General features: G+C 35.2%; 1 protein-coding gene across 2 annotated transcripts; it reads left to right on the forward strand.

The window, feature by feature from the left end:
- The first annotated feature begins 1,780 nt into the window (after window positions 1-1,780).
- On the forward strand, window positions 1,781-19,249 carry LOC136024822 (tubulin alpha-1 chain). 2 transcript variants are annotated; one of them, XM_065700301.1, is made up of 9 exons: window positions 1,781-1,977; window positions 7,228-7,385; window positions 7,657-7,704; window positions 9,911-10,032; window positions 11,006-11,250; window positions 13,346-13,585; window positions 14,922-15,065; window positions 16,868-17,065; window positions 18,861-19,249. In XM_065700301.1, exons 1-9 carry the CDS (start codon window positions 1,975-1,977, stop codon window positions 19,101-19,103), a joined length of 1,401 nt encoding a protein of 466 aa, XP_065556373.1. In that variant the 5' UTR covers window positions 1,781-1,974; the 3' UTR covers window positions 19,104-19,249. The 2 variants fall into 2 exon arrangements, with proteins under 2 accessions (XP_065556373.1, XP_065556374.1); XM_065700302.1 differs by lacking the exon at window positions 7,657-7,704.
- Window positions 19,250-19,568: the final 319 nt, after the last annotated feature.

Consider the following 19,568-nt stretch of genomic DNA (forward strand, 5'->3'; position numbering starts at 1 on the left):
GACTCAATATTTCGCAAAACCTTTTCTAGAGTTCTCGAATGGCTCTAAAATTAGCGTTAACTGCTCTAAAACTTAAAAATAATGTAACACCACCTGTAATTCAATTATGTGACGAGTGTTCTTTAAGTAATGACAACATTTCTTCCAATGACACTCAATTAAATTAAAATATAATTTCAGTTGGAGTTTTAAGCGTTCCCTAGCTCAATCTCATAATGGTTTTGAATTCTTTTTAAAAACGAGGATCAAATCGAGAATCTGCAAAAAGGGATACGTAGAACCATTATTAGCGTTAGGCCAAGATAGTTTGTACTCTAAGTTAATTGCAAAAGTCTAGACAAGAAACTATTTTTTGAAAGCAATTGAATTAGGTGAATGAAATCTTCAGAAGGATTCCCGAAACCTAAACTTCTGCATGGGAAGATCTCATGAATTATCTAATTATGTCCCTTTCCCCCTCCTAAAGATACACACCTCTAATGAAGTTACAAAATTCGTATAAAAGTGAAACATTTCACAATAGATGTGCAGCGCATTCAAAACTTAGGCCAAGGGAAGTGTTCTAAGCGTTATAAATGGACAGAATCAAGATTTATATTTTAATGAATATAGAAAAATGTGTCTTAAGTTCAACGAAAAACAAAAATCTAAAATTAAACGAAGGCCTACTTAGATCCTAGTATATATAGTTTTCTGACCCCTTATAAATAGGAAAGAAGTATTAAAAACCAAAAACAGTTTCCCTGGGAAGCTGTTTTCTGCCTGGAAAAAAGAAAAGAGCAATTATTGCACCTCCCCTAACCTATGAAAAAACCTTCTTATTTCTATTTTATAGCTATTTTCTATTTTAGCTATGTGTTATATTAAAGCATTGAGACTGTCTAATTGGTAGCTTTTGTTTGTCACTCCCTGTACTTTGTTTTATCAAGGCTTTTAAATAGCACTTTACTCCTACAGCTACTAAAAATGGTGTCTGGTTGAAACACCCCATTAGAACTGCCTTGTCCGAAAGAGCTATAATAAATCTTACAGTCCTTGACTTGAATAGCAAGGAAAACCCATTGGCTTGAAAAACAAGACAAGTGATTTTTTTTTCATTAAAAGAATGGAGGAAATCCTTGCCCCCCCTAAATTTTCTTGAATCGGCGCCACTGGCTTCCCTGTAATTGCAATGCTATTTTACTCCTTGAAAGTTTCATTCTCTTAATAAAACTATTTTCCAAGATAGGTGTCATAAAAAGCTCCTCTTCTGGCTTTTTATCAGTCTGAGCAAGACATCTTGCAGAATATGGCCTTTGTTTTATTTCTATGTATGTAAGTATGTAAACTGTTTTTCTGATACGTAAGTTGTTACGTAGCATTATCAAATGCTCATGCAAAGCCGTTCAAGGGGGATGGGTGACCAGGGTAAGCTGTCCTAGGCCCCTTGGCTAGGAGGTTGATCATTTTGATCAAAATTTTCACTTTTATGGGATTTTTTTGCTTATATATGAGTCAAAAGGGGGCATAGTAATTAATCTGTCCCCATGTACAGCCAACCGTGGGAACGGCTCTCGGCCCGTGAGCCCCTTACCCGTTACAAAGCAAAAAACCAAACAATTCAATTTTTTGTTTCAAAAGTAAAGGTTCCCAAATCATACTACTGTGGCAGTATGCAAGTTTTCCTCAAGAGATTGATAATAAATTTTCATCCTGCTAAAGAGCAGGATGAAAATATTTATAGAAGAAATGAAGGAACGAAACTTTCGAAGAATACATGAAAATGTAGACACACCTTTATCGACCGTTGGATACTAGCGTCGAAAATAAAGCATTTGATTGGCTTGTCTCTTTCCGCAGCTGTCTGAGCCAATCAAGATTTACCATGTGTTAAGTATAAGTATAAACACAATTTTCAAAAATTCAGTGAGATAACATTCGCTAAACAAGTAGTATCTGTGTTGGAAATCGTTACATTCCGAATAATACAGCAAAATGGTAAGATTTATTTTTCAGTTTCGTTGTAGCCTTGAATGAACTTCCTTCTCTATTTTGCAATAAAGAATTACTCGTTTATTAGCTGTACGTCCATTTTATATTTAAAGGCAGGCTATTGCAGTTGAGTAGACTGGCCATAATAGGCCTATTGAGACAACCATTTGTCCCATCTTCTGAACTGAACAGCAGGGCTACTTTGACAAAATTTAAGTAGTTTATATTTAGTTTACTGAAAACCTACTTGTTTGGTCTTAAGGGGGTTACCAGACTAACTGCATCGCCTGCTCATTAATACCAGGATATAGCTTTAGGCTATAGGTCTGTGTCGAAATTGCTTAAAATTGACGTTTGAACCAAGTCTGTAGGAAAATTAGGTTTTGTGAAGCAAAAAAAGCTCAAACTAGCCCATCAAAATTGATAGACTAGATCTTCGTTTAGGCCTACAGTAGGTAAGCCTATGCTACAGCCTTGATGTATAGGCCTATCTATGTAACAGGAGGAGAGGCTAACTGGAAGTGACCATAGTCAAATAAATATAATTTTTGAACTAAAACCTAGGCTAGCAGCCGACTGAAGTTAATAATTTTGGTTATATGGTAGGTCTAGGTCTATTAACCTGAGCCTAGTTCAGAAGAGCTGAGAAACTGCACTGTAAGTCTGTAACTAGTTGGCTAGTGCCTTTTCAGGTCTCTTAGATAAGAAAGACCCTTAGAATTGATCTTGGAGTGATTCCTCCTTTAGTTTAGCAACTTTTTGCCTAGGGTATCATGAATTTGTTTATGTGACTGGATTCTTAATTAATTTCCTAGAAACATGTTACAGGCTATCCTAGATTTGAGGCTGTGGGTCCATTCAGAAAATTTTCATGCACAGAATCCTAGGCTTAGTTCTGAGTTAGAAAGTAGTAAAAACAGAGCAGTTCATATAGGCCTAATTGACTTATGAATAACGTGACTATAGTACTTGGTGCCATTTTTATGCTCTTTCTGAATATTATAATTGCTTTTCTTGCAAACTCAACTTTCAGCCTTATTTTTAGACCCTTGAAAATAATTTCTTTGGTTTTTGGGTAGCCAATAAAAATGGTTAAAATATTGGTTTGAAACTCACTTTTTCATTATGAAATCCATTCTGTTGAAGTTACATAACCCACAAGTATCTATTTGTCACAATTATGTTGTATAAACAAAATTAGAACTAATTTTTCCATTTGGCATGTTTCTTTTTGTCAGCTTTTATATTTTTCAACATGACAAATCAATGTTTTTGATTATATAACAGTTACAAAATTGATTTGTAATGAAATAGTAAGTTTGAAACCCATTTTATATAAAAAAAAACTAGAGAAATGATTAGTTTTAGGCTTAAATAATGGCAGCAAGTGATTTGTTAGCCTACTTATTTGCAGGTCATCTATATGAACTGCTCCATACTAACCTAGAAAGCTGATTTTCTATATTTCTGTAAAGCAGCCAAACCCTTGTGTTGTAAGTTTTGTATTTTAAAGCTTCATTTGCAATTCCATTTAAGTTTTACCTGTTGTATGTTTGTTTGCTTTTATTATTTATTTAATTTCTGCTGGTATTGTGCTTGAATTATTCTAGGAATTTATTTCTGTTGATGTTAAAGTTTAATATGGTACTTACATTTCTTTGAAAAGCTTTATTTAACAAATTGAAATGATTGATTGAAATGATCTATGCAAAATCAGTAAACTTGGTCAGAGGGCTGAAGTATAGTTGAGACAGCAGTGATTGTTATATTTAGGAAAAGCTTTTCATAGAGAATATAATTGTATATTTCTTTTTCTATTCTACAATGTTTCTTGCCACATACTATAACTTTACCCCTAGGGTTGTGTCTAGCCCATGTAGGGGGCAGTTCTGGGAAGCAATTGTGATGGGTGTGAGCTTTAAATTTCTATAATAAAATTAATAAATTACTAAAATGGAAAATTTTTTACTCTACCATCTGAATTCTGTTCCTCCTTGTGCCTTTACGACCCTGGGCTATTTGTAAAGCTTTATGAGATAATGAAAAATTCTTTTTCTAGACTTTTTGAATATAAATTTTTGCTCGTTTTCTTGACAGATTTATTATGACGCATGTTCCTGAATTCATAGAACATAACCATGGTACTTTCATGTTAGAGCAACCAGTACATGAATTTGCTGCTAAAAACCGGTTTACCATACTGTAAGTGGAGACAATTAGCTTCACTGAAATAAACTATGTTGAAGCTATATTTTTATTAAATATTTAATATATAGAAAGTATTATGACCATTTTGCAGGGAAGAGGGTGAAGGTAGGATCGGAAAATGCTTTTGGGATCAAATGGTGGTTTAGATTTACTTTTGATTAGAAAAGTTGTGATAATAAATGAGAAGCTATACTATTAATATTGATTTGCAATGATAGCCTACATAAAATTTAATCATTAGCTAATTCATCTGATTAAAACTGATATCCATCTTTTGTTTGCTTAAAGTCAAGTAATTGCTAACTTTATAGAAAAGGACCAAAACCCTAATATTTCGGTAAGGAGCAACATGGAAACTTAAAACGAACAGAAATTATTACGTATGAGAGGGGTCGACGTCTCAATTCCTCGCTCTTTATGCTTAAGTTTGATTGTTTGCTCCAGTTATTTAAGAATGACTCCTTAATCACTAAGGACGTTTATTAAGAATAATAAGCTCTTTAATAAAAATTTTAAATCTTCAGTGGAAAGAGCGAGGTTACGAGGAGAGGGCAACCCCCTCATATATGCAATAATTTCTGTTGGTTCTTGAGTTTTAATGTTGCTCCTTACTTTCAGTTGAAAAAATTAATTTCTGATCGTTTTTTTTTAATAATGCTGGGAAATTCGGATCCCCTTCATGGAACATGATCACTCCTGGAATAAAAAACGCATCCGTCATCTTTCTTCTGGCAAAAAATGCAAAATTTTACATTTTTTATGGCACTTGGAATCTACCAGGTGACATAGGAATCACAAATTCTGTCGGTCCCGGTTTTGCTAGTTTAGACACTTCCAGGTAAGCTAGGACAATGAAATTTGGCTGACGTATCAGGAACCAGACCAGATTAAATTAGAAATTGTTTTCCTGATTCCGACCATGTGGGGAAGAGTGGATGGACAGTTAAACCGGAAAAAATAGAAAAAATGAGGTATTAACTTACGAATGGGTTATCGGATCTTAATGAAATTTGATATTTAGAAGGATATTGTGTCTCAGAGCTCTCATTTTAAATCCCGATTGGATATGGTGACATTTGGGGGAGTTGGGGGAAACCTAAAATCTTGGGAACTGATAAGAGTGGAGGGATTAGGATGAAACTTGGTGGGAAAAATGAGCAGAAATCCTAGATACGTAATTGACTTAACCGGAAGAGATCCGATCTATTTGGGGGAGGTTTAATTCTGAAAAATTAGAAAAAATGAGTTATTTTTAACTTATTGTGCTTTAGAACTCTTATTTTAAATCGTGACCAGATCCGAGGACATTTGGGGGAGTTGGAGGGGGAAACCGGAATTCCTGGATAACGTGAAAATTGAGGTATCATTATCTTACGAATGGGCGATCGGATCTCAATAAAACTTGATATATAGATGGATCTTATTTCTCAGATGGTCCATTTTCAATTCGATCTGATCCGGGGACATTGAGGGTTGGAGGGGAAAACAAAAATCTTGGAAAACGCTTAGAGAAGAGAGATCGGGATAAATTGAGGTAGAAAAATTGAGGCATTTTTGACTTAAGAACGGGTGACCGGATCTTAATGAAATTTGATATTTAGAAGGAAATCATATCTCAGCTCTTATTTCAAATCCCGACCAGATCTGTTGACGTTAGGGGGGGTTGAAGGGGGAAACCGGAAATCTTGGAAAACGCTTAGTGGAGAAATCGGGATGAAACTTGGTGGGTAGAATAAGCAAATGTCGTAGATGCGCGATTGACGTAACCGTATTGGATCCGTTCTCTTTGGGGGAGTTAGGGGGTGGGGTTCAGTGCTTTAGCGAGTTTGGTGCTTCTGGACGTGCTAGGACGATGAAAATTGGTAGGCATGTCAGGGAGCTGCACAAATTGACTTGATGAAGTCGTTTTCCCCAATTGGACCACCTGGGGGGCCGAAGGGAGATGAAAAATTAGAAAAAAATAGGTATTTATAACTTACGAGTGGATGATCGGATCTTAATGAATTTTAATATTTAGAAGGACCCCATGACTCAGAGCTTATTTTAAATCCTGACCGGCATTAAGCTTCTGATTTTCCTTTTAAATCAATCTATTGATTCTTAGAATTTTGCTAGAGCTCATATCATATGAGCTCTTGGCTCGTCCGGCCTCGTTACTAGTGCCATATGAGCTCCTAGCTCTTGTTCTACATAGAATATTGAAACCTTTACAGTAGGGCTCTATGCTGAATCTGATAGTGTCATTTTCATTAGGATCACTTAATGTTTTATGGGTGTTTCTTCCTTTTTCAAAAATCGGGCAAATTTTCTCTGGCTCGTAACTTTCGACGGGTAAAATTAAATGTGAAGAATTTTACATATTTTGAATAAGCATCAAAATGTGATTCTTTTCATGTATCTATTGTTATCAATACTTAGTTTCTTAGTGTTTCTATTACTATTGAGCCGGATCGCTCCTTACCTACAGTTCGTTACAACGAATTGTTTGACAAGATAGTTTAAGGTCTAATAATGCAGCTTAGTATATAATGCCATAGCTCTTGATTAATGCTGTCAGATGTATTACTTTACTGAGGCGTATTTTAATTCAGCATACTAAAATGAGCTTTCTAACAATCGGAACCAGATAAGTCATAAGTTAGGTAACTTCGTGGTAGTGTTTCCAAAATCCCCCAATTTTTGGGCCGTTTCCTGAAACGAACCAATAGAAAGTTAATGTCTTTAATGTTTCCTGAAAATTAGCAATTTTAATTTTGTCTCAGGCCATTTTATACGAAAATGTATTTGAGAAAGTTGGAGAAAATCAATTTTTCTCTTGGACAGATTTAGGAATAGTTAAAGTAAGATAGATCCTTCAAGTCTTATGTGAACTTTTCATTTTTAAGAAAAAAGGGTAATGGAAGGCCCATGAAGAGGTATCCTTGGGTATAAACCTAAAAAAACTTCATAGAGCCGAAACTGAAAGTCAGCTAATAATCCTTTCTCCCTAACCCAGAGCAATGATTTTTGTTTTCTTTATGCAAGAGCTAACTAGGGCTTTTTTTGTAGCGCGAATGCATCTCTGTTCATGTTGGCCAAGCCGGTGTCCAAATTGGTAATGCTTGCTGGGAGCTCTACTGTCTTGAGCATGGAATCCAACCTGATGGACAAATGCCATCTGACAAATCGATTGGTGGAGGCGATGACTCCTTTAACACCTTTTTCAGGTAATTTGCAGGGTTTTTTTTTCTGAAAGTATTTCTCGTCAAAAAAAGGTTATTCCAGTATCAATGTCCACTGTATAAGATCCCTGCCATAATCTTGGATAGTGGGAGGTTGTTTGGGGAATTAGTGTCTTAATTTTTCGTGAGGTGGGGGGGGGGGCCTAATACATAATGCTCAGAACACCTTTAATTTTTTCACGATTGAACTGTTCCATTCCATAAATTAGTTTATATTCCATTCCATAAATTCGTTTAATTTATCATCTTTTTGAAGGTCCAAATCGATTGGTGGAGGCGATGACTCCTTCAGTACTTTTTTCAGGTAACTCGACGCTTCTTATTTTTCAGCGGCATTTCTGTTCCTAAAAAAGGCACATGCACACAATTTCACAAGAATAGTAAATTCCGTTTTCATTTATACTTTACTTTTTTTCGTCAGATCTTTTAAGTCAGTTAAAAAATAATGCAAGAAGTACAAAATATGAGATACATGGAAGCCATTTTGAAATTTTCCGTTGAGAATGCTGGTATTGATTTTTCAAGCTTGTCTGCCTGGCAACGGGACAAATAGCTCCGGGGAAGAAATTGATTTCCTGTTTGTCATAATGAATTCCGGTTTATGAGTAATTCGTTGAACAAAGCGCCTACGCTTTTGGATAAAAGCAATGAATGCCAAGACTGAAGTTTCGTGAATAAGAAAATTTTTATTATCATGAAGATTGTATCATTTAAAGAAAATCAAGTTGGCAGTATATTTGAATACCAGTAGAATTTCACTGTAAACAAATTCATATGTGCCAGGAATAGTAAAGCTACATCGTAGTTTGCTTTTAACATATAGTTATTGCATGCAGGTACTTACGCTGGGGGAGTGAGGGTTTCCTCTCCCAAAAATTATTTTCACCCCCTCCCTCTGAAAATTACCCTGGGTACGTGCCTGAGTGTATATATTCCGAAAGGTGGCTTTGCTTCCCTTTACCCCTCCCTAAGGGACAAATAGTTGGTCCAAACTATACATTCATTGTATTTTTTAATTGTGACTGCTTCATATTAATTAAACAGAAAATGCTAGATAAGCGCTGGGAAAAAGGCGAGCGCTATTGAAAATGAGATGAGTATGTTCAGTTTGGGGTACATTGGTCCATTGTGGGGGGGATGTGGAATGAAAGAAAAATTATGGATGATACAAGCATTTTAAAATGTTTTCAAGTAGCTTTCAGAATTGTATTTCAGTAGTTTAGGAATGTTTTAGAATTGTATAATGGTTCTTTTAGAAGTAGTCATGCACAAGAATGATACCAAATAAATTCCCTGCCCACTACCCTCAACGGTTCAAATTTGTTTATAAAGCAATTGACCTTTTTTTTCTAGTGTTTATGACAGGCAAAGCTGGTATAACTCCATTCAGTTCTAAAAATTATTAATTTCACTTCTTGATGATAGTCTTATCATCCATCCTACGCGGAAATACTAAGGTAGATACGCATAGAGTAAGGACAATTCAAATAGTCTCAGTTCTGTGAGCCATTGGCAATTGGAGACCCAAAAATAATTCAAAGATTTATGGCTGGACAGGGTTAGAAGACAATTGGGCGACCGAGATTGATCATATTCTATGAGGTTTTGCCTTTGGTGAAGCCCACTGGAATTACAATAGGGGTGACCAATATTTTTGGGCTGACTGAAGACGGATAGTGTCCACTGGTCTTAAAGGGCAAAGACTTTCCCATAAAAAATTGGGTACTTGTCTATTATATCGCACACACTCGAGAACTTGTATCGCGAATTTGTGACAATACCCGGTTTTCACGCTGTCTATATAAGACAATTACCTTCGGCTCGTTCGGAAACTACATTATAGCTACATTTAAATTAAAATATGTAGTTGGTACTTTGGTTTGGTTAGTGCTCTGGGTCCCCCCCCCCTCTCGATATTTCTTCGTGGCTGTTTTCACAATTTTTGTTACTAGATTGATTTTGCTGATCCCAATTATACTGACTAATTAGAGCATAAAAATTTCATTGTCCTTATAGCGTTATACCGTTTAATTTTGCAACCCTTTAACAAGATAAGTATTGAGTTACTGGTTCTAAGCCAATGTTTAGACATGTATATATGGTGTTGTTTGAAAAGTTAATGACTCGTATCCTAAATGCAGGGGTACATTGACCTTTTTTGATGAAGTATCATTTTTTGTTTTATTTCAATAGCATTAGCCAAGCTTCACTTATCGACGGAACTTGAGTATGGTGGCCATAATGCACAATTGCCGTATATTCAGTCGGGGAGGGGGGGGGGCTCACCTTTGATTTTTCAATAAAACGGACAAGAAAGAGAAGGTCTCGTGTCCCCCTCGTAATTTTTGCATTAAGGAGGGGGCTGTCATTTAAGTGGATTTCGTAATTTTTTTTTACAAAAAAGTTATTACCGGTTCTAAGCCAACGTTTAGAAATGCATATATGGTCTTTCAAAAGCTGATAACTGGTATCTTTAATGTAGATGTTGATTGACCTTTGTTGTTATTTAGCGAAACTGGGAGTGGCAAACATGTCCCACGTGCCGTTTTCGTCGATTTGGAGCCCACTGTCGTCGATGAAGTGAGATCTGGCACTTACCGTCAACTTTTCCACCCAGAGCAGTTGATTACTGGTAAGTTTCTTGATATTCCTGGTGTTTTGTTATTTTTTTTTATTTCACTTTACGCAGAAAGTATCCGCAGAGTATAGAAAAATTATTTAAGTTCGCAATTTTAATTTTTAATTGTCCAATATCCTCATTCATGACTCACAATTGTATTAAATCGGGAAGGGAAGGTTTGTCTACGCTTTGAATCAATAAAAATGCTTGTATATAAACGCGACTTCTATGTTTATTTCCCCCCCCCCTCCCCCTTATCTTTACTAAGACATACATATTGAGTATTTAAATACTTCGTCTAATAAAACCGCTTACGATCTTAAAGTTGAAAGCTTGCTTTTTACTGCTAGCTTACTTTGATTAAAACCTTTTACACTGCCCTGCTGATCCTTGGCTTTAAGAACATCTTAGCAAGTGAGAAGAAACCATAAAAATCTTATAGATACGACTTAAGGCGTGATAGTGACAATGTCGAAATATACTATGGGTGGCTGGAACAATTTTTCAAGGGGTTATAAGCCTGTAAATGTTATTTAGAGGGAGGAGGGGAGAAGGCCTAATTTCTAGAAGTTCTATATTCATTCTGGACATAACATGTTGGTATCTTATGCATGTGCATAACATGTTGGTATCTTAGGCATATTTGTAATACAAGTGGTAGGGGGGGATTGAATGTCAGCCCACCTTGTCTTGGCATAGGAATAAAAACAAATTTTTGTCGGAGAATAGGGGAGGGTAAGCTTTTTGTTGGGGGGGGGGTAGCAGAATAGTTTATTCACGTGTCTGTTTTTCAGGATAGAGTACTAGGAGATATATTCCTAATGAATTCTTTCCCGTTTACTTCTTGTTTCGAAGCAAAAAAAAATGTATTGTCTGTCTGAAATCTAGTAATGAGCTTGGTCACTGATCTCAAGTGTCCAAAGTGTTGTACTATTAGGGTTACCCCAGGAAATGGTGTTGTAGTCTACCGACTTCTCTTTTTTAGGAAAGGAAGACGCAGCTAACAACTATGCCCGTGGTCACTACACCATTGGAAAGGAAATCGTTGACATCGTTCTCGACCGTATTCGTAAATTGGCCGATCAGTGCAGTGGTCTACAAGGTTTCTTGATCTTCCACTCCTTCGGTGGTGGTACCGGATCTGGGTTCACTTCCCTCCTTATGGAGCGCTTGAGCGTCGACTATGGAAAGAAGTCCAAGCTCGAATTTGCCGTCTACCCAGCACCACAGGTCATTTTTTTCCCTTCCTTTTTAAATTTTCATCATATGGGACTAAGAAGATTCCTTTCTTTAGATGTATAATTTAACAAGGGATCAGCTTCAAATATAATTTGATTTTTTATTATAGAAATTTTTGTTTTATTGCTTATTTCAGCTTAACGGCACTACGGACAAAGTTGTTTTAGGATAAAACGAAAAAAAATGTTTGAGATAACCCCGGAACCGAAGGAGTAAACGTTTTACGGGTGCAGAAACTTGTGTTTAACAAAGAAAAGAAGACGATTTCGTCTTGTTTACGATAAGGAATAAGTGAAACTCTTAAAGAGTTAAAGTATAAACTCTGCATTGCAGTTCTTATGTACTGTACCACCAACACTCCAAGTGCTTCATCTAAGTTGAACCTTTTTCTTTCAATCCTAATGAAATATCACAAAATATGATGATAATATAATGCATTATTAATAAAAATTATAGAAACTATGGAAGAAAGGACAGACACTATTCTCTATCAATACAGATGGCAAACTAAATGAATTTCATACACGGTCATAAGACCTGATTCGACTTAGGTTCTCCTTAAATGAAGCACTTGAGTTGTGGCGGAATAATACATAAGTACCTGCGTTACTTTATGAGTTCATTAAGCTCAAATAAACATCTATGGGTAAACCTAGGAACTTGATGCAGTCAAGAGTGGCTCAGTATTTTGGACTTAAAGGTTCTAATGCAAAGTGCTTATTTTATTTGAGGGTTCTAAATTTAAAACCGTTTATATGCCCTCTTCCAGACTAAAAAAAAACAATCCAATAGAGTTCAACTGTCTATTTTGTCCTTGGGAACAAAATAGACCGTTTTGTCCCCAAGGACAAATATCGACCAAATAGTTGGACAATTGCGTTTCTTTTTTTAAATTTTCTTTTCTGTGGCCCGAGTATTGCGCCTGGTTCACTTTTAATTCGTAAAATATTATTTCGAATTATTCTTTCTTTTAATTTAGTAGTTGCAGTTTACGTCAGAATTGTGCAACTTACGTTATAATCTTTATTATATTAACAAGAAAGATATTTTTGAGTCCTTGAAAAAAAAATCCAGCTAGATTTTTCTGTTGCAAATGAAAGTTCTCAAGAATTGTTATCTAATTTATCATGTGATTGTCTTCTATTCTTGATTTATGTACCAATAGCCTTTAATTTGGAGTTTTTAACCCATTTTCGATTTACGTCAGAGGTCGGACCTAAAATATAATAACAACAGATATGAGGGTAGTGTGTTGTGAAGGATAATTTTACTTTAAAACTTGACTAATCCCTTCAAATTTCTTAATATCCTAAAAGCCGATTTTATATGAATCGATTAATGATATAGAAGACAAACAAGTTTGGGCAGTTTGCCACAAAAAAAAATATTAAGTTCAGTTTTCATTTATTACAGTTGATGTCTTTAAATTAACCTAATAGAATTTAGGCATTACTTATCAATTTATTACAAGGAAGACAGAAAGGTAAGTTTGAATTCGTCTCCTCCTTAAACACGGAGAAACAAACCAACAACAGGTCCAAAAGTGCACCTTTTCCCATAAAGGGGAGGGGGTGTAACTGGAAGAACAGTTGATTAAGAAAAGAATGACAATCGCTATAAACAAAACATTAAAATTGCCCCTCTGTAAGTTCAAAGAACCATCTTTCTTCAGCCCAGATAAGTGAACAGCAATTGTGATTCGCATGCAAAATCAGACAACTTGCACTTATTAACCATGAGAGGAAGTTGATTTATTATAACTTAATTTCGACCACTCAAATAAAATTTTTTAATTTAAAGCGTTAAATTTTAGATTTAGTGATGAAAACAACATAAATGAAGTGAAATAAGTGGGGAATTGAGTGTACACGTAAATAACTGTAGGATCCTGTTGGCAGGGCCGGATAAACGGTGATTAGTAATATGGCCCAATCGGGCCCAATGTTACCATCAAAATTAAAAAAAGGAACTTTAAAGTAGTATTTTTGACAACAAGGGATAAATTATGAATTGTAATTAAATTTAAATAAGTTTATATTCTATTGAATTTAACCTTTCTCAGAATTAAAACGAGTTTTTTCTTTAGGTCTCTACTGCCGTTGTTGAGCCGTACAATTCCATCTTGACAACTCATACCACCTTGGAGCACTCTGACTGCGCTTTTATGGTCGACAACGAGGCCATCTATGATATTTGTCGCCGTAACTTGGACATAGAGCGCCCAACTTACACCAACTTGAACAGACTCATTGGTCAAATCGTTTCCTCCATCACCGCCAGCCTTCGTTTTGATGGCGCCTTAAACGTTGATCTCACTGAATTCCAGGTTTGTTTCTTTTTCTCTGCATTTGAACTACGGTGGAATGCCACCTCTAAAATTCCAACTTGATCCTCGAGCCGTGACCCAAAGGAGGACAATTGTCAGCCTTTAATAAATGGTTGCACGCAATTTGTTGTCAAGTCGCTTTCTTCAGACTAAAAAAAAACAACATGAAAACGCAATCTCTTCTGAGAACCAAAAACCGCCTGACTGAAATACGGTACCGGTACTCCCCGTTTTCAATTGTGGAAAGTAGATGTAGTTACAACTTGAGGATAATTTTTGAAATACTGAGTTTATTAATTTTGGAAACCTAATGTGTTTTCCAAAGATTTTATAGTAAGGTTTTTAGACATCTTTATCATACGTGATACTCCACTTTTCTTGCATGGGAGGAAATTTTTTTTTTTTGTCACGGACCGTAAATTAATGTAAGTTCATAGGAGGCTGATCAACAACCAGTTTCAGCACGCTTTGTTTTGCTCAGTGGTACGAATAAAAATACGAAGAGAAAATCACAAAATATTTACAAATGCTTGCATACGTCTTGAGCAGTGTCAGTATTTTGCGGCATGAGAAGGAGAAATTGAAGTCACCCTTCTCTTTTTCCATGAATTCTGCTCTGCATAATTTCTTAACTGTCCTAGGCTATTTGCATACCTTTTCAGAGACATTGAAAATCACTTTCTAGACATTAATTGCTGAAGATTAATTGAGAAGAATTAATTAATTAGGAATAATTAATTAAGAAGAACTAATTGCTGAAGTCAGATTTATTTAATTGTTGAAGGCAGATTTATTTATGACGCATATTTCTAAATTCATAGAAAGTAATGATTTGAAGGGAGGAGGGTGAAGGTAGAATTGGAAAATACCTTTTTTGGGACCAAGTGGGAGTCTAGATTAACTTTGATTAGAAAAGCTGTGATAAAAATTAACATCTGTACTATTAATATCGATTTGCAATGATAGCCTACATAAAATGTAATTATTAGCTAATTCATTTGATTTAAAATGTTATGCATCTTTTGTTTGGTTTTAGTCAAATAATTACAAACTCCATGGAAAAGAACCAAGTCTTATATTTCAATTAAGATTTATAATAGAGTATAGGTTGTACAAGGTACTACGCTCGAATAGTCTACCCAAGTATGTTATGCCATAGCTCTTGTTCTGGCATAATATATATGGCATAAATAATGCTGTCAGATGCATTCTTTTACTGATGCGCATTTTAGGTTTTTCGACCATTTTTCGAATTCTGTTGTTATTATTAGTTTTATTTTCTTAATATATCTCAATTGTTTTCATGGTGGGCCTAATTTTTTGTTTCGTCTTACAGACCAACTTGGTGCCATACCCACGTATCCATTTCCCATTGGTTACCTATGCGCCTGTCATCTCAGCTGAGAAGGCTTACCATGAGCAGCTCACTGTTGCCGAGATCACCAATGCCTGCTTCGAACCCGCTAACCAGATGGTTAAGGTAAGGCTACTATTGATGATTTCATATAGTTTCAGTGTCTGACAACATGTGATAACAGATTCCAAGTAGGTTTTTTCTGTGCTGCTTATGTGGGTGAGGGGATGAATGGCCAAAATGGTGGATTGACCTTTATTTTTGTCTGGGTCAGATTTTGATGCTGCAGCTGTATTTCAATAGAGGCAACTTCACATTTCTTAATGTTAAAATTTTTTTTGTCGTCTGTTGTTGTGGTCTCTTAAAATTTTTGGATTGTAGGTTCAATTAGTTATATAAGTTTATTTAAAGATAAGTAATTAATTACTACTTTACTGAAATTATTTTGCTTTCGCCGTTTCACTGTAGGCGTGAGCTCTGAATAATCTTCTTGTAAAAATATATATTTTTAATTTCTAGCTTTCTTCAATTTTAGTATATGAAAAAACTAAGCTCGGAGTCTATTTACTTGTTCAATATTTAGAATCGAAACCACATAATTTTGTCTAATTAGGTCCACTGAAACAAGTGATTTTGCGACAGGCCTTCAGCTGCAATTTATACCGTAAGGATAAGATACTTGCATGATTCATTAGTCTCAATTCTGCCTATTGACTGAGTCAGTTATGGTACTACTTGGCTTTTCAACTTATATTCAACGTGTTTTCAGTCTTAGAACATGCACACTGAAGATCGGAAATGTAGTTTGGTAGATGGATAGAACTGTATCTGCCACAGAATGAAAGATAAATTGTCGTCTTTCGTTAATATAGTAAAATTGTAGAAGAGCCGAAAAATACCGAATGCTACAAGGAATATTACAAACCTCAAGTTCAGATCGAGACTACATTTTAATTCATCTCCAGTTTAATTAAAAAAAAAAACAAATAAGATCACCACAGCCATTGGATTGCCTGTGTCTAAAAACCTAATCATTTTGTCAAGAAGTATTATTTCTTATTTTTATAAGCTTCGTGATGATTTTTTTATTCAGTTTAAAAATTTGTCTAAGATTTATGGCCTTTCTCTGAGGTAGATACAAACTGTATAAACTGATCGTGGCAAATTCAGTTTTCTCAATTTTTCATTGTGGGAAAAAAATGAAAGAAAGAGAAAATGAGTGCTTGAAAATTATAACGATGGAGCTGAAGTCTTAACTGAGGCGTTCTACTAGAACTACTAATGAAACATTATATTTTTGTTGTATCAAATACCTGTAACGCTCATTTGTGAATCCCTCCCCCCTCAAAAAGGGAAAAGGCGAGTTGTGGGAAACATGTCTCCTTAAAAGGTGTCAACGCGCTTGTAGCATAACTACTATCAAAACCTTGATTGGGCCATTTGAATACGTTTATAAGGGATTGTAACTCGTTGAAAGATGTGTAAATATTTGGGTTTTGACAGACAATTGTCCCCCCTCCCAAAATAAAAATTTCTTGGAAGTTCTTGACTCTTATTCAAATTTTTCAATAAAATCTGAAAAAGTACATTGCTGAAGAACTGCTAATATCTTGATACTTTGAGGAGGGCGGCATTTATAAGCACCCGCAAGCTTACATATATTAGACTATTAGTGAATAGTCTAAGGCGAAAAAAAATAAAACCAGTGGTGTAGCGCTTCCCTAAAATTATGCATTTTTTTTAGTGACTTACAAATTTTCGTTTAAATGATATTGCTTTTTTTTTAATATACGGTTCTCCTAATGTTTTATAAATCTGGTGTACTTGGGAAAAAAATTGGTAATAATTTTTCTACGGGTTTTGAAATGCTTTTAGTAGGTATAAGCTTGTATTCTTAAATAAGCAAGATCGTTCTTTTGTTTTTTTAGTGTGACCCACGTCACGGAAAGTACATGGCCTGCTGCATGCTGTACAGAGGAGATGTCGTACCAAAAGACGTCAATGCAGCCATTGCCACCATTAAAACAAAGAGGTCTATTCAATTTGTTGACTGGTGTCCAACTGGCTTCAAGGTCGGCATTAACTACCAGCCACCCACTGTTGTCCCTGGTGGTGATCTTGCTAAGGTATGTTTTAAAATCTGACGCTGTACAGAACTTGAATTTACACCAAACAAATTTTTTAATGTTTAAAAGGAACATCTAGTGGCAAGTCTGGACTCGGGAAGCTTGTTTTTTAAATGAAACTTGGGGTTTTCAATAATTTAAATTGATAAATGTATTCAAAATCTTAATATTTTTTAGCTATTTTTGTGTGATTTGAAATAATGTCTGCTTTGTTCAATCTGAAAGTATCTTACATCAACTCTTGACACTCTTGGCTGCTGAAAGTATCCACGGAAATTGAAGGAAGTGTGTAAGAGGGTGTTCTGCAACTCAAATCACCATTAACGGTCCCTAACTTTGTTTTTTTAGTAGTACTTTCAGTCTAAAATGGCAGATAATACAAATTTTAGCCATTAAAATTTAACAGGGACAACCGTTCTATTTTTATTTTTGTTCTGCCTACAGTAATATAATATCTCTTTAGCTTCGTGTTGTCTTGCTATGGAATGAGCATAATTAGTTATGATATGTCATTTATTAGTTTTAGGTAACACCTGCAGTGATTTTACATTATAAAGTCTGCCCCTGTTCAATTCTCATGTTCTTAGTTTATTTTCCTAATTGTGGCTAATGTTTAACCCCATCTTTGAAGTTCAAGCTATTGTGGGTGATGCTCGCGATACTGGCCTGTCTGCACGTTCGAGGAAGCTATCAAGGCCGGCCCCTAACAATTTACTATGCTTTTTACATTTGTTCTATTGTAATTCGTATAAGTATATTCGATGGCATTACAAACGAAAATTTCTGTATGAATGAAATTTTATAGTCCTATTGCAGAGGATATACAATATCTACAAATGTTATTTTTGACTTCGGAGTACCCAGCTAAGGGCCCTAACGTTTCAATTTCAATGTAGAAATATAGAAAGTAAACTATTCTGAACATAAATTAACATGAGTATATAGTATAAAAAGTGAATAAAAGTAGGTATAGCAGTAGAAATGAACGTTTAACGTTTTTAAAATTACGTGGATTTATGAAAAGCCCAAGATAGGGCATCGAAAGCGTTTTGTCAATTTTATCTAGAAAGGTTCAGGCTAATTAATAATTCTACTTTTAAAATCTGTTGATGTAAAATGTTTTATCAGAAAATAAAACAAATTATTAAGGTTTGTGGTACCTCTGAAATATGCCGTTTTGTGACACTACTGCCAGCAGGCTCGTTAAGGTTTAGATCCATCCACTCAACGAACCATAATAATGGTATTACTGAAACAACGGGAAATTTCTTGCCTAACAAACGGCAATTTTTTTTTTACCAACGATTTTCAATCAATTTGTGATTTGTTTTCTATCTAAAGAAAAATCCGAAGTGAATTTCAAAAATGTAATTTGTTAGATGGATAAGACTGACTGAATGGTTAAAGAAATTGTGCTAGGATGCATTTTAGTTATTTGATTTTAACTTCAACTACATATATGGACTAATATATTGTCAAGATATCAATTTTGGCTTAAAAAATTGAACAAACCATAATAATGGTACTACTGAAACAACAAGAAATTTCTTGTCTATCCAATGGGAAAATTTTCCTATTTCTAATGATTTTCATTAAATTTGTGACTTGTTTTCAATCTAAAGAAAAATCTTACGTGAATTTCATAATTTGTTAGATGGACAAGCCTGACTGAATGATTCGAAAAGTTGCGTTAAAATATAATTTAGTTATGATTCTAACTTCAACTACAAATATGGACTAATATATCGTTAAGATATCAATTTCAGCCTTAAAAAATTGACCCCTTTTGTTATAGGTACAACGTGCTGTGTGCATGCTTTCCAACACTACAGCCATTGCCGAGGCCTGGGCCCGTCTTGACCACAAGTTTGACCTTATGTACGCCAAGCGTGCTTTTGTCCACTGGTACGTCGGAGAAGGTATGGAAGAAGGTGAATTCTCTGAAGCTCGTGAGGACTTGGCCGCCCTTGAGAAAGATTACGAGGAGGTTGGCATGGACTCTCTTGAAGGAGAGGGTGAAGCCGGCGAAGAGTATTAGTGCGCTGTGCTTATATCATTATGTTCTTATTGATGAGTTACCATAAATGTGAATTGATCACTATTCTTTAAATGAACTAATGATAAAAAGATGAATTAATCACTTGATGAGTTAACATAAATGTGAAATACATAACAAGAAAATTATATTACGTAGTTTTATTTTATGCAAAGGGTCTACCGGTTTTAGGAATTTTTCTTTGCTTGATAATGTAGGCCAGTGGTTCTCAAACGCATTTAGAAAATCTACCCCTTTTTACCCTTGAAACGTTTTATGAACCCCTTCTCGGTTACCGGTACTAAATAAACTAGATAAAATTGACAGTCCTAAAGTGAAAGGGCTGTTGCTTTTTTTTTGGCCAGCCGTGTACTCACAAAAAAATTCCGTACCTCAAGGGGTACGCGTACCATAGTTTGAGAACCACTGATATAGGCTATTGGGTATACTAACAAAAACAACGAAATC

The sequence above is a fragment of the Artemia franciscana genome, chromosome 3, assembly GCF_032884065.1.
Source record: "Artemia franciscana chromosome 3, ASM3288406v1, whole genome shotgun sequence".
Lineage (NCBI taxonomy): Eukaryota > Metazoa > Arthropoda > Branchiopoda > Anostraca > Artemiidae > Artemia > Artemia franciscana.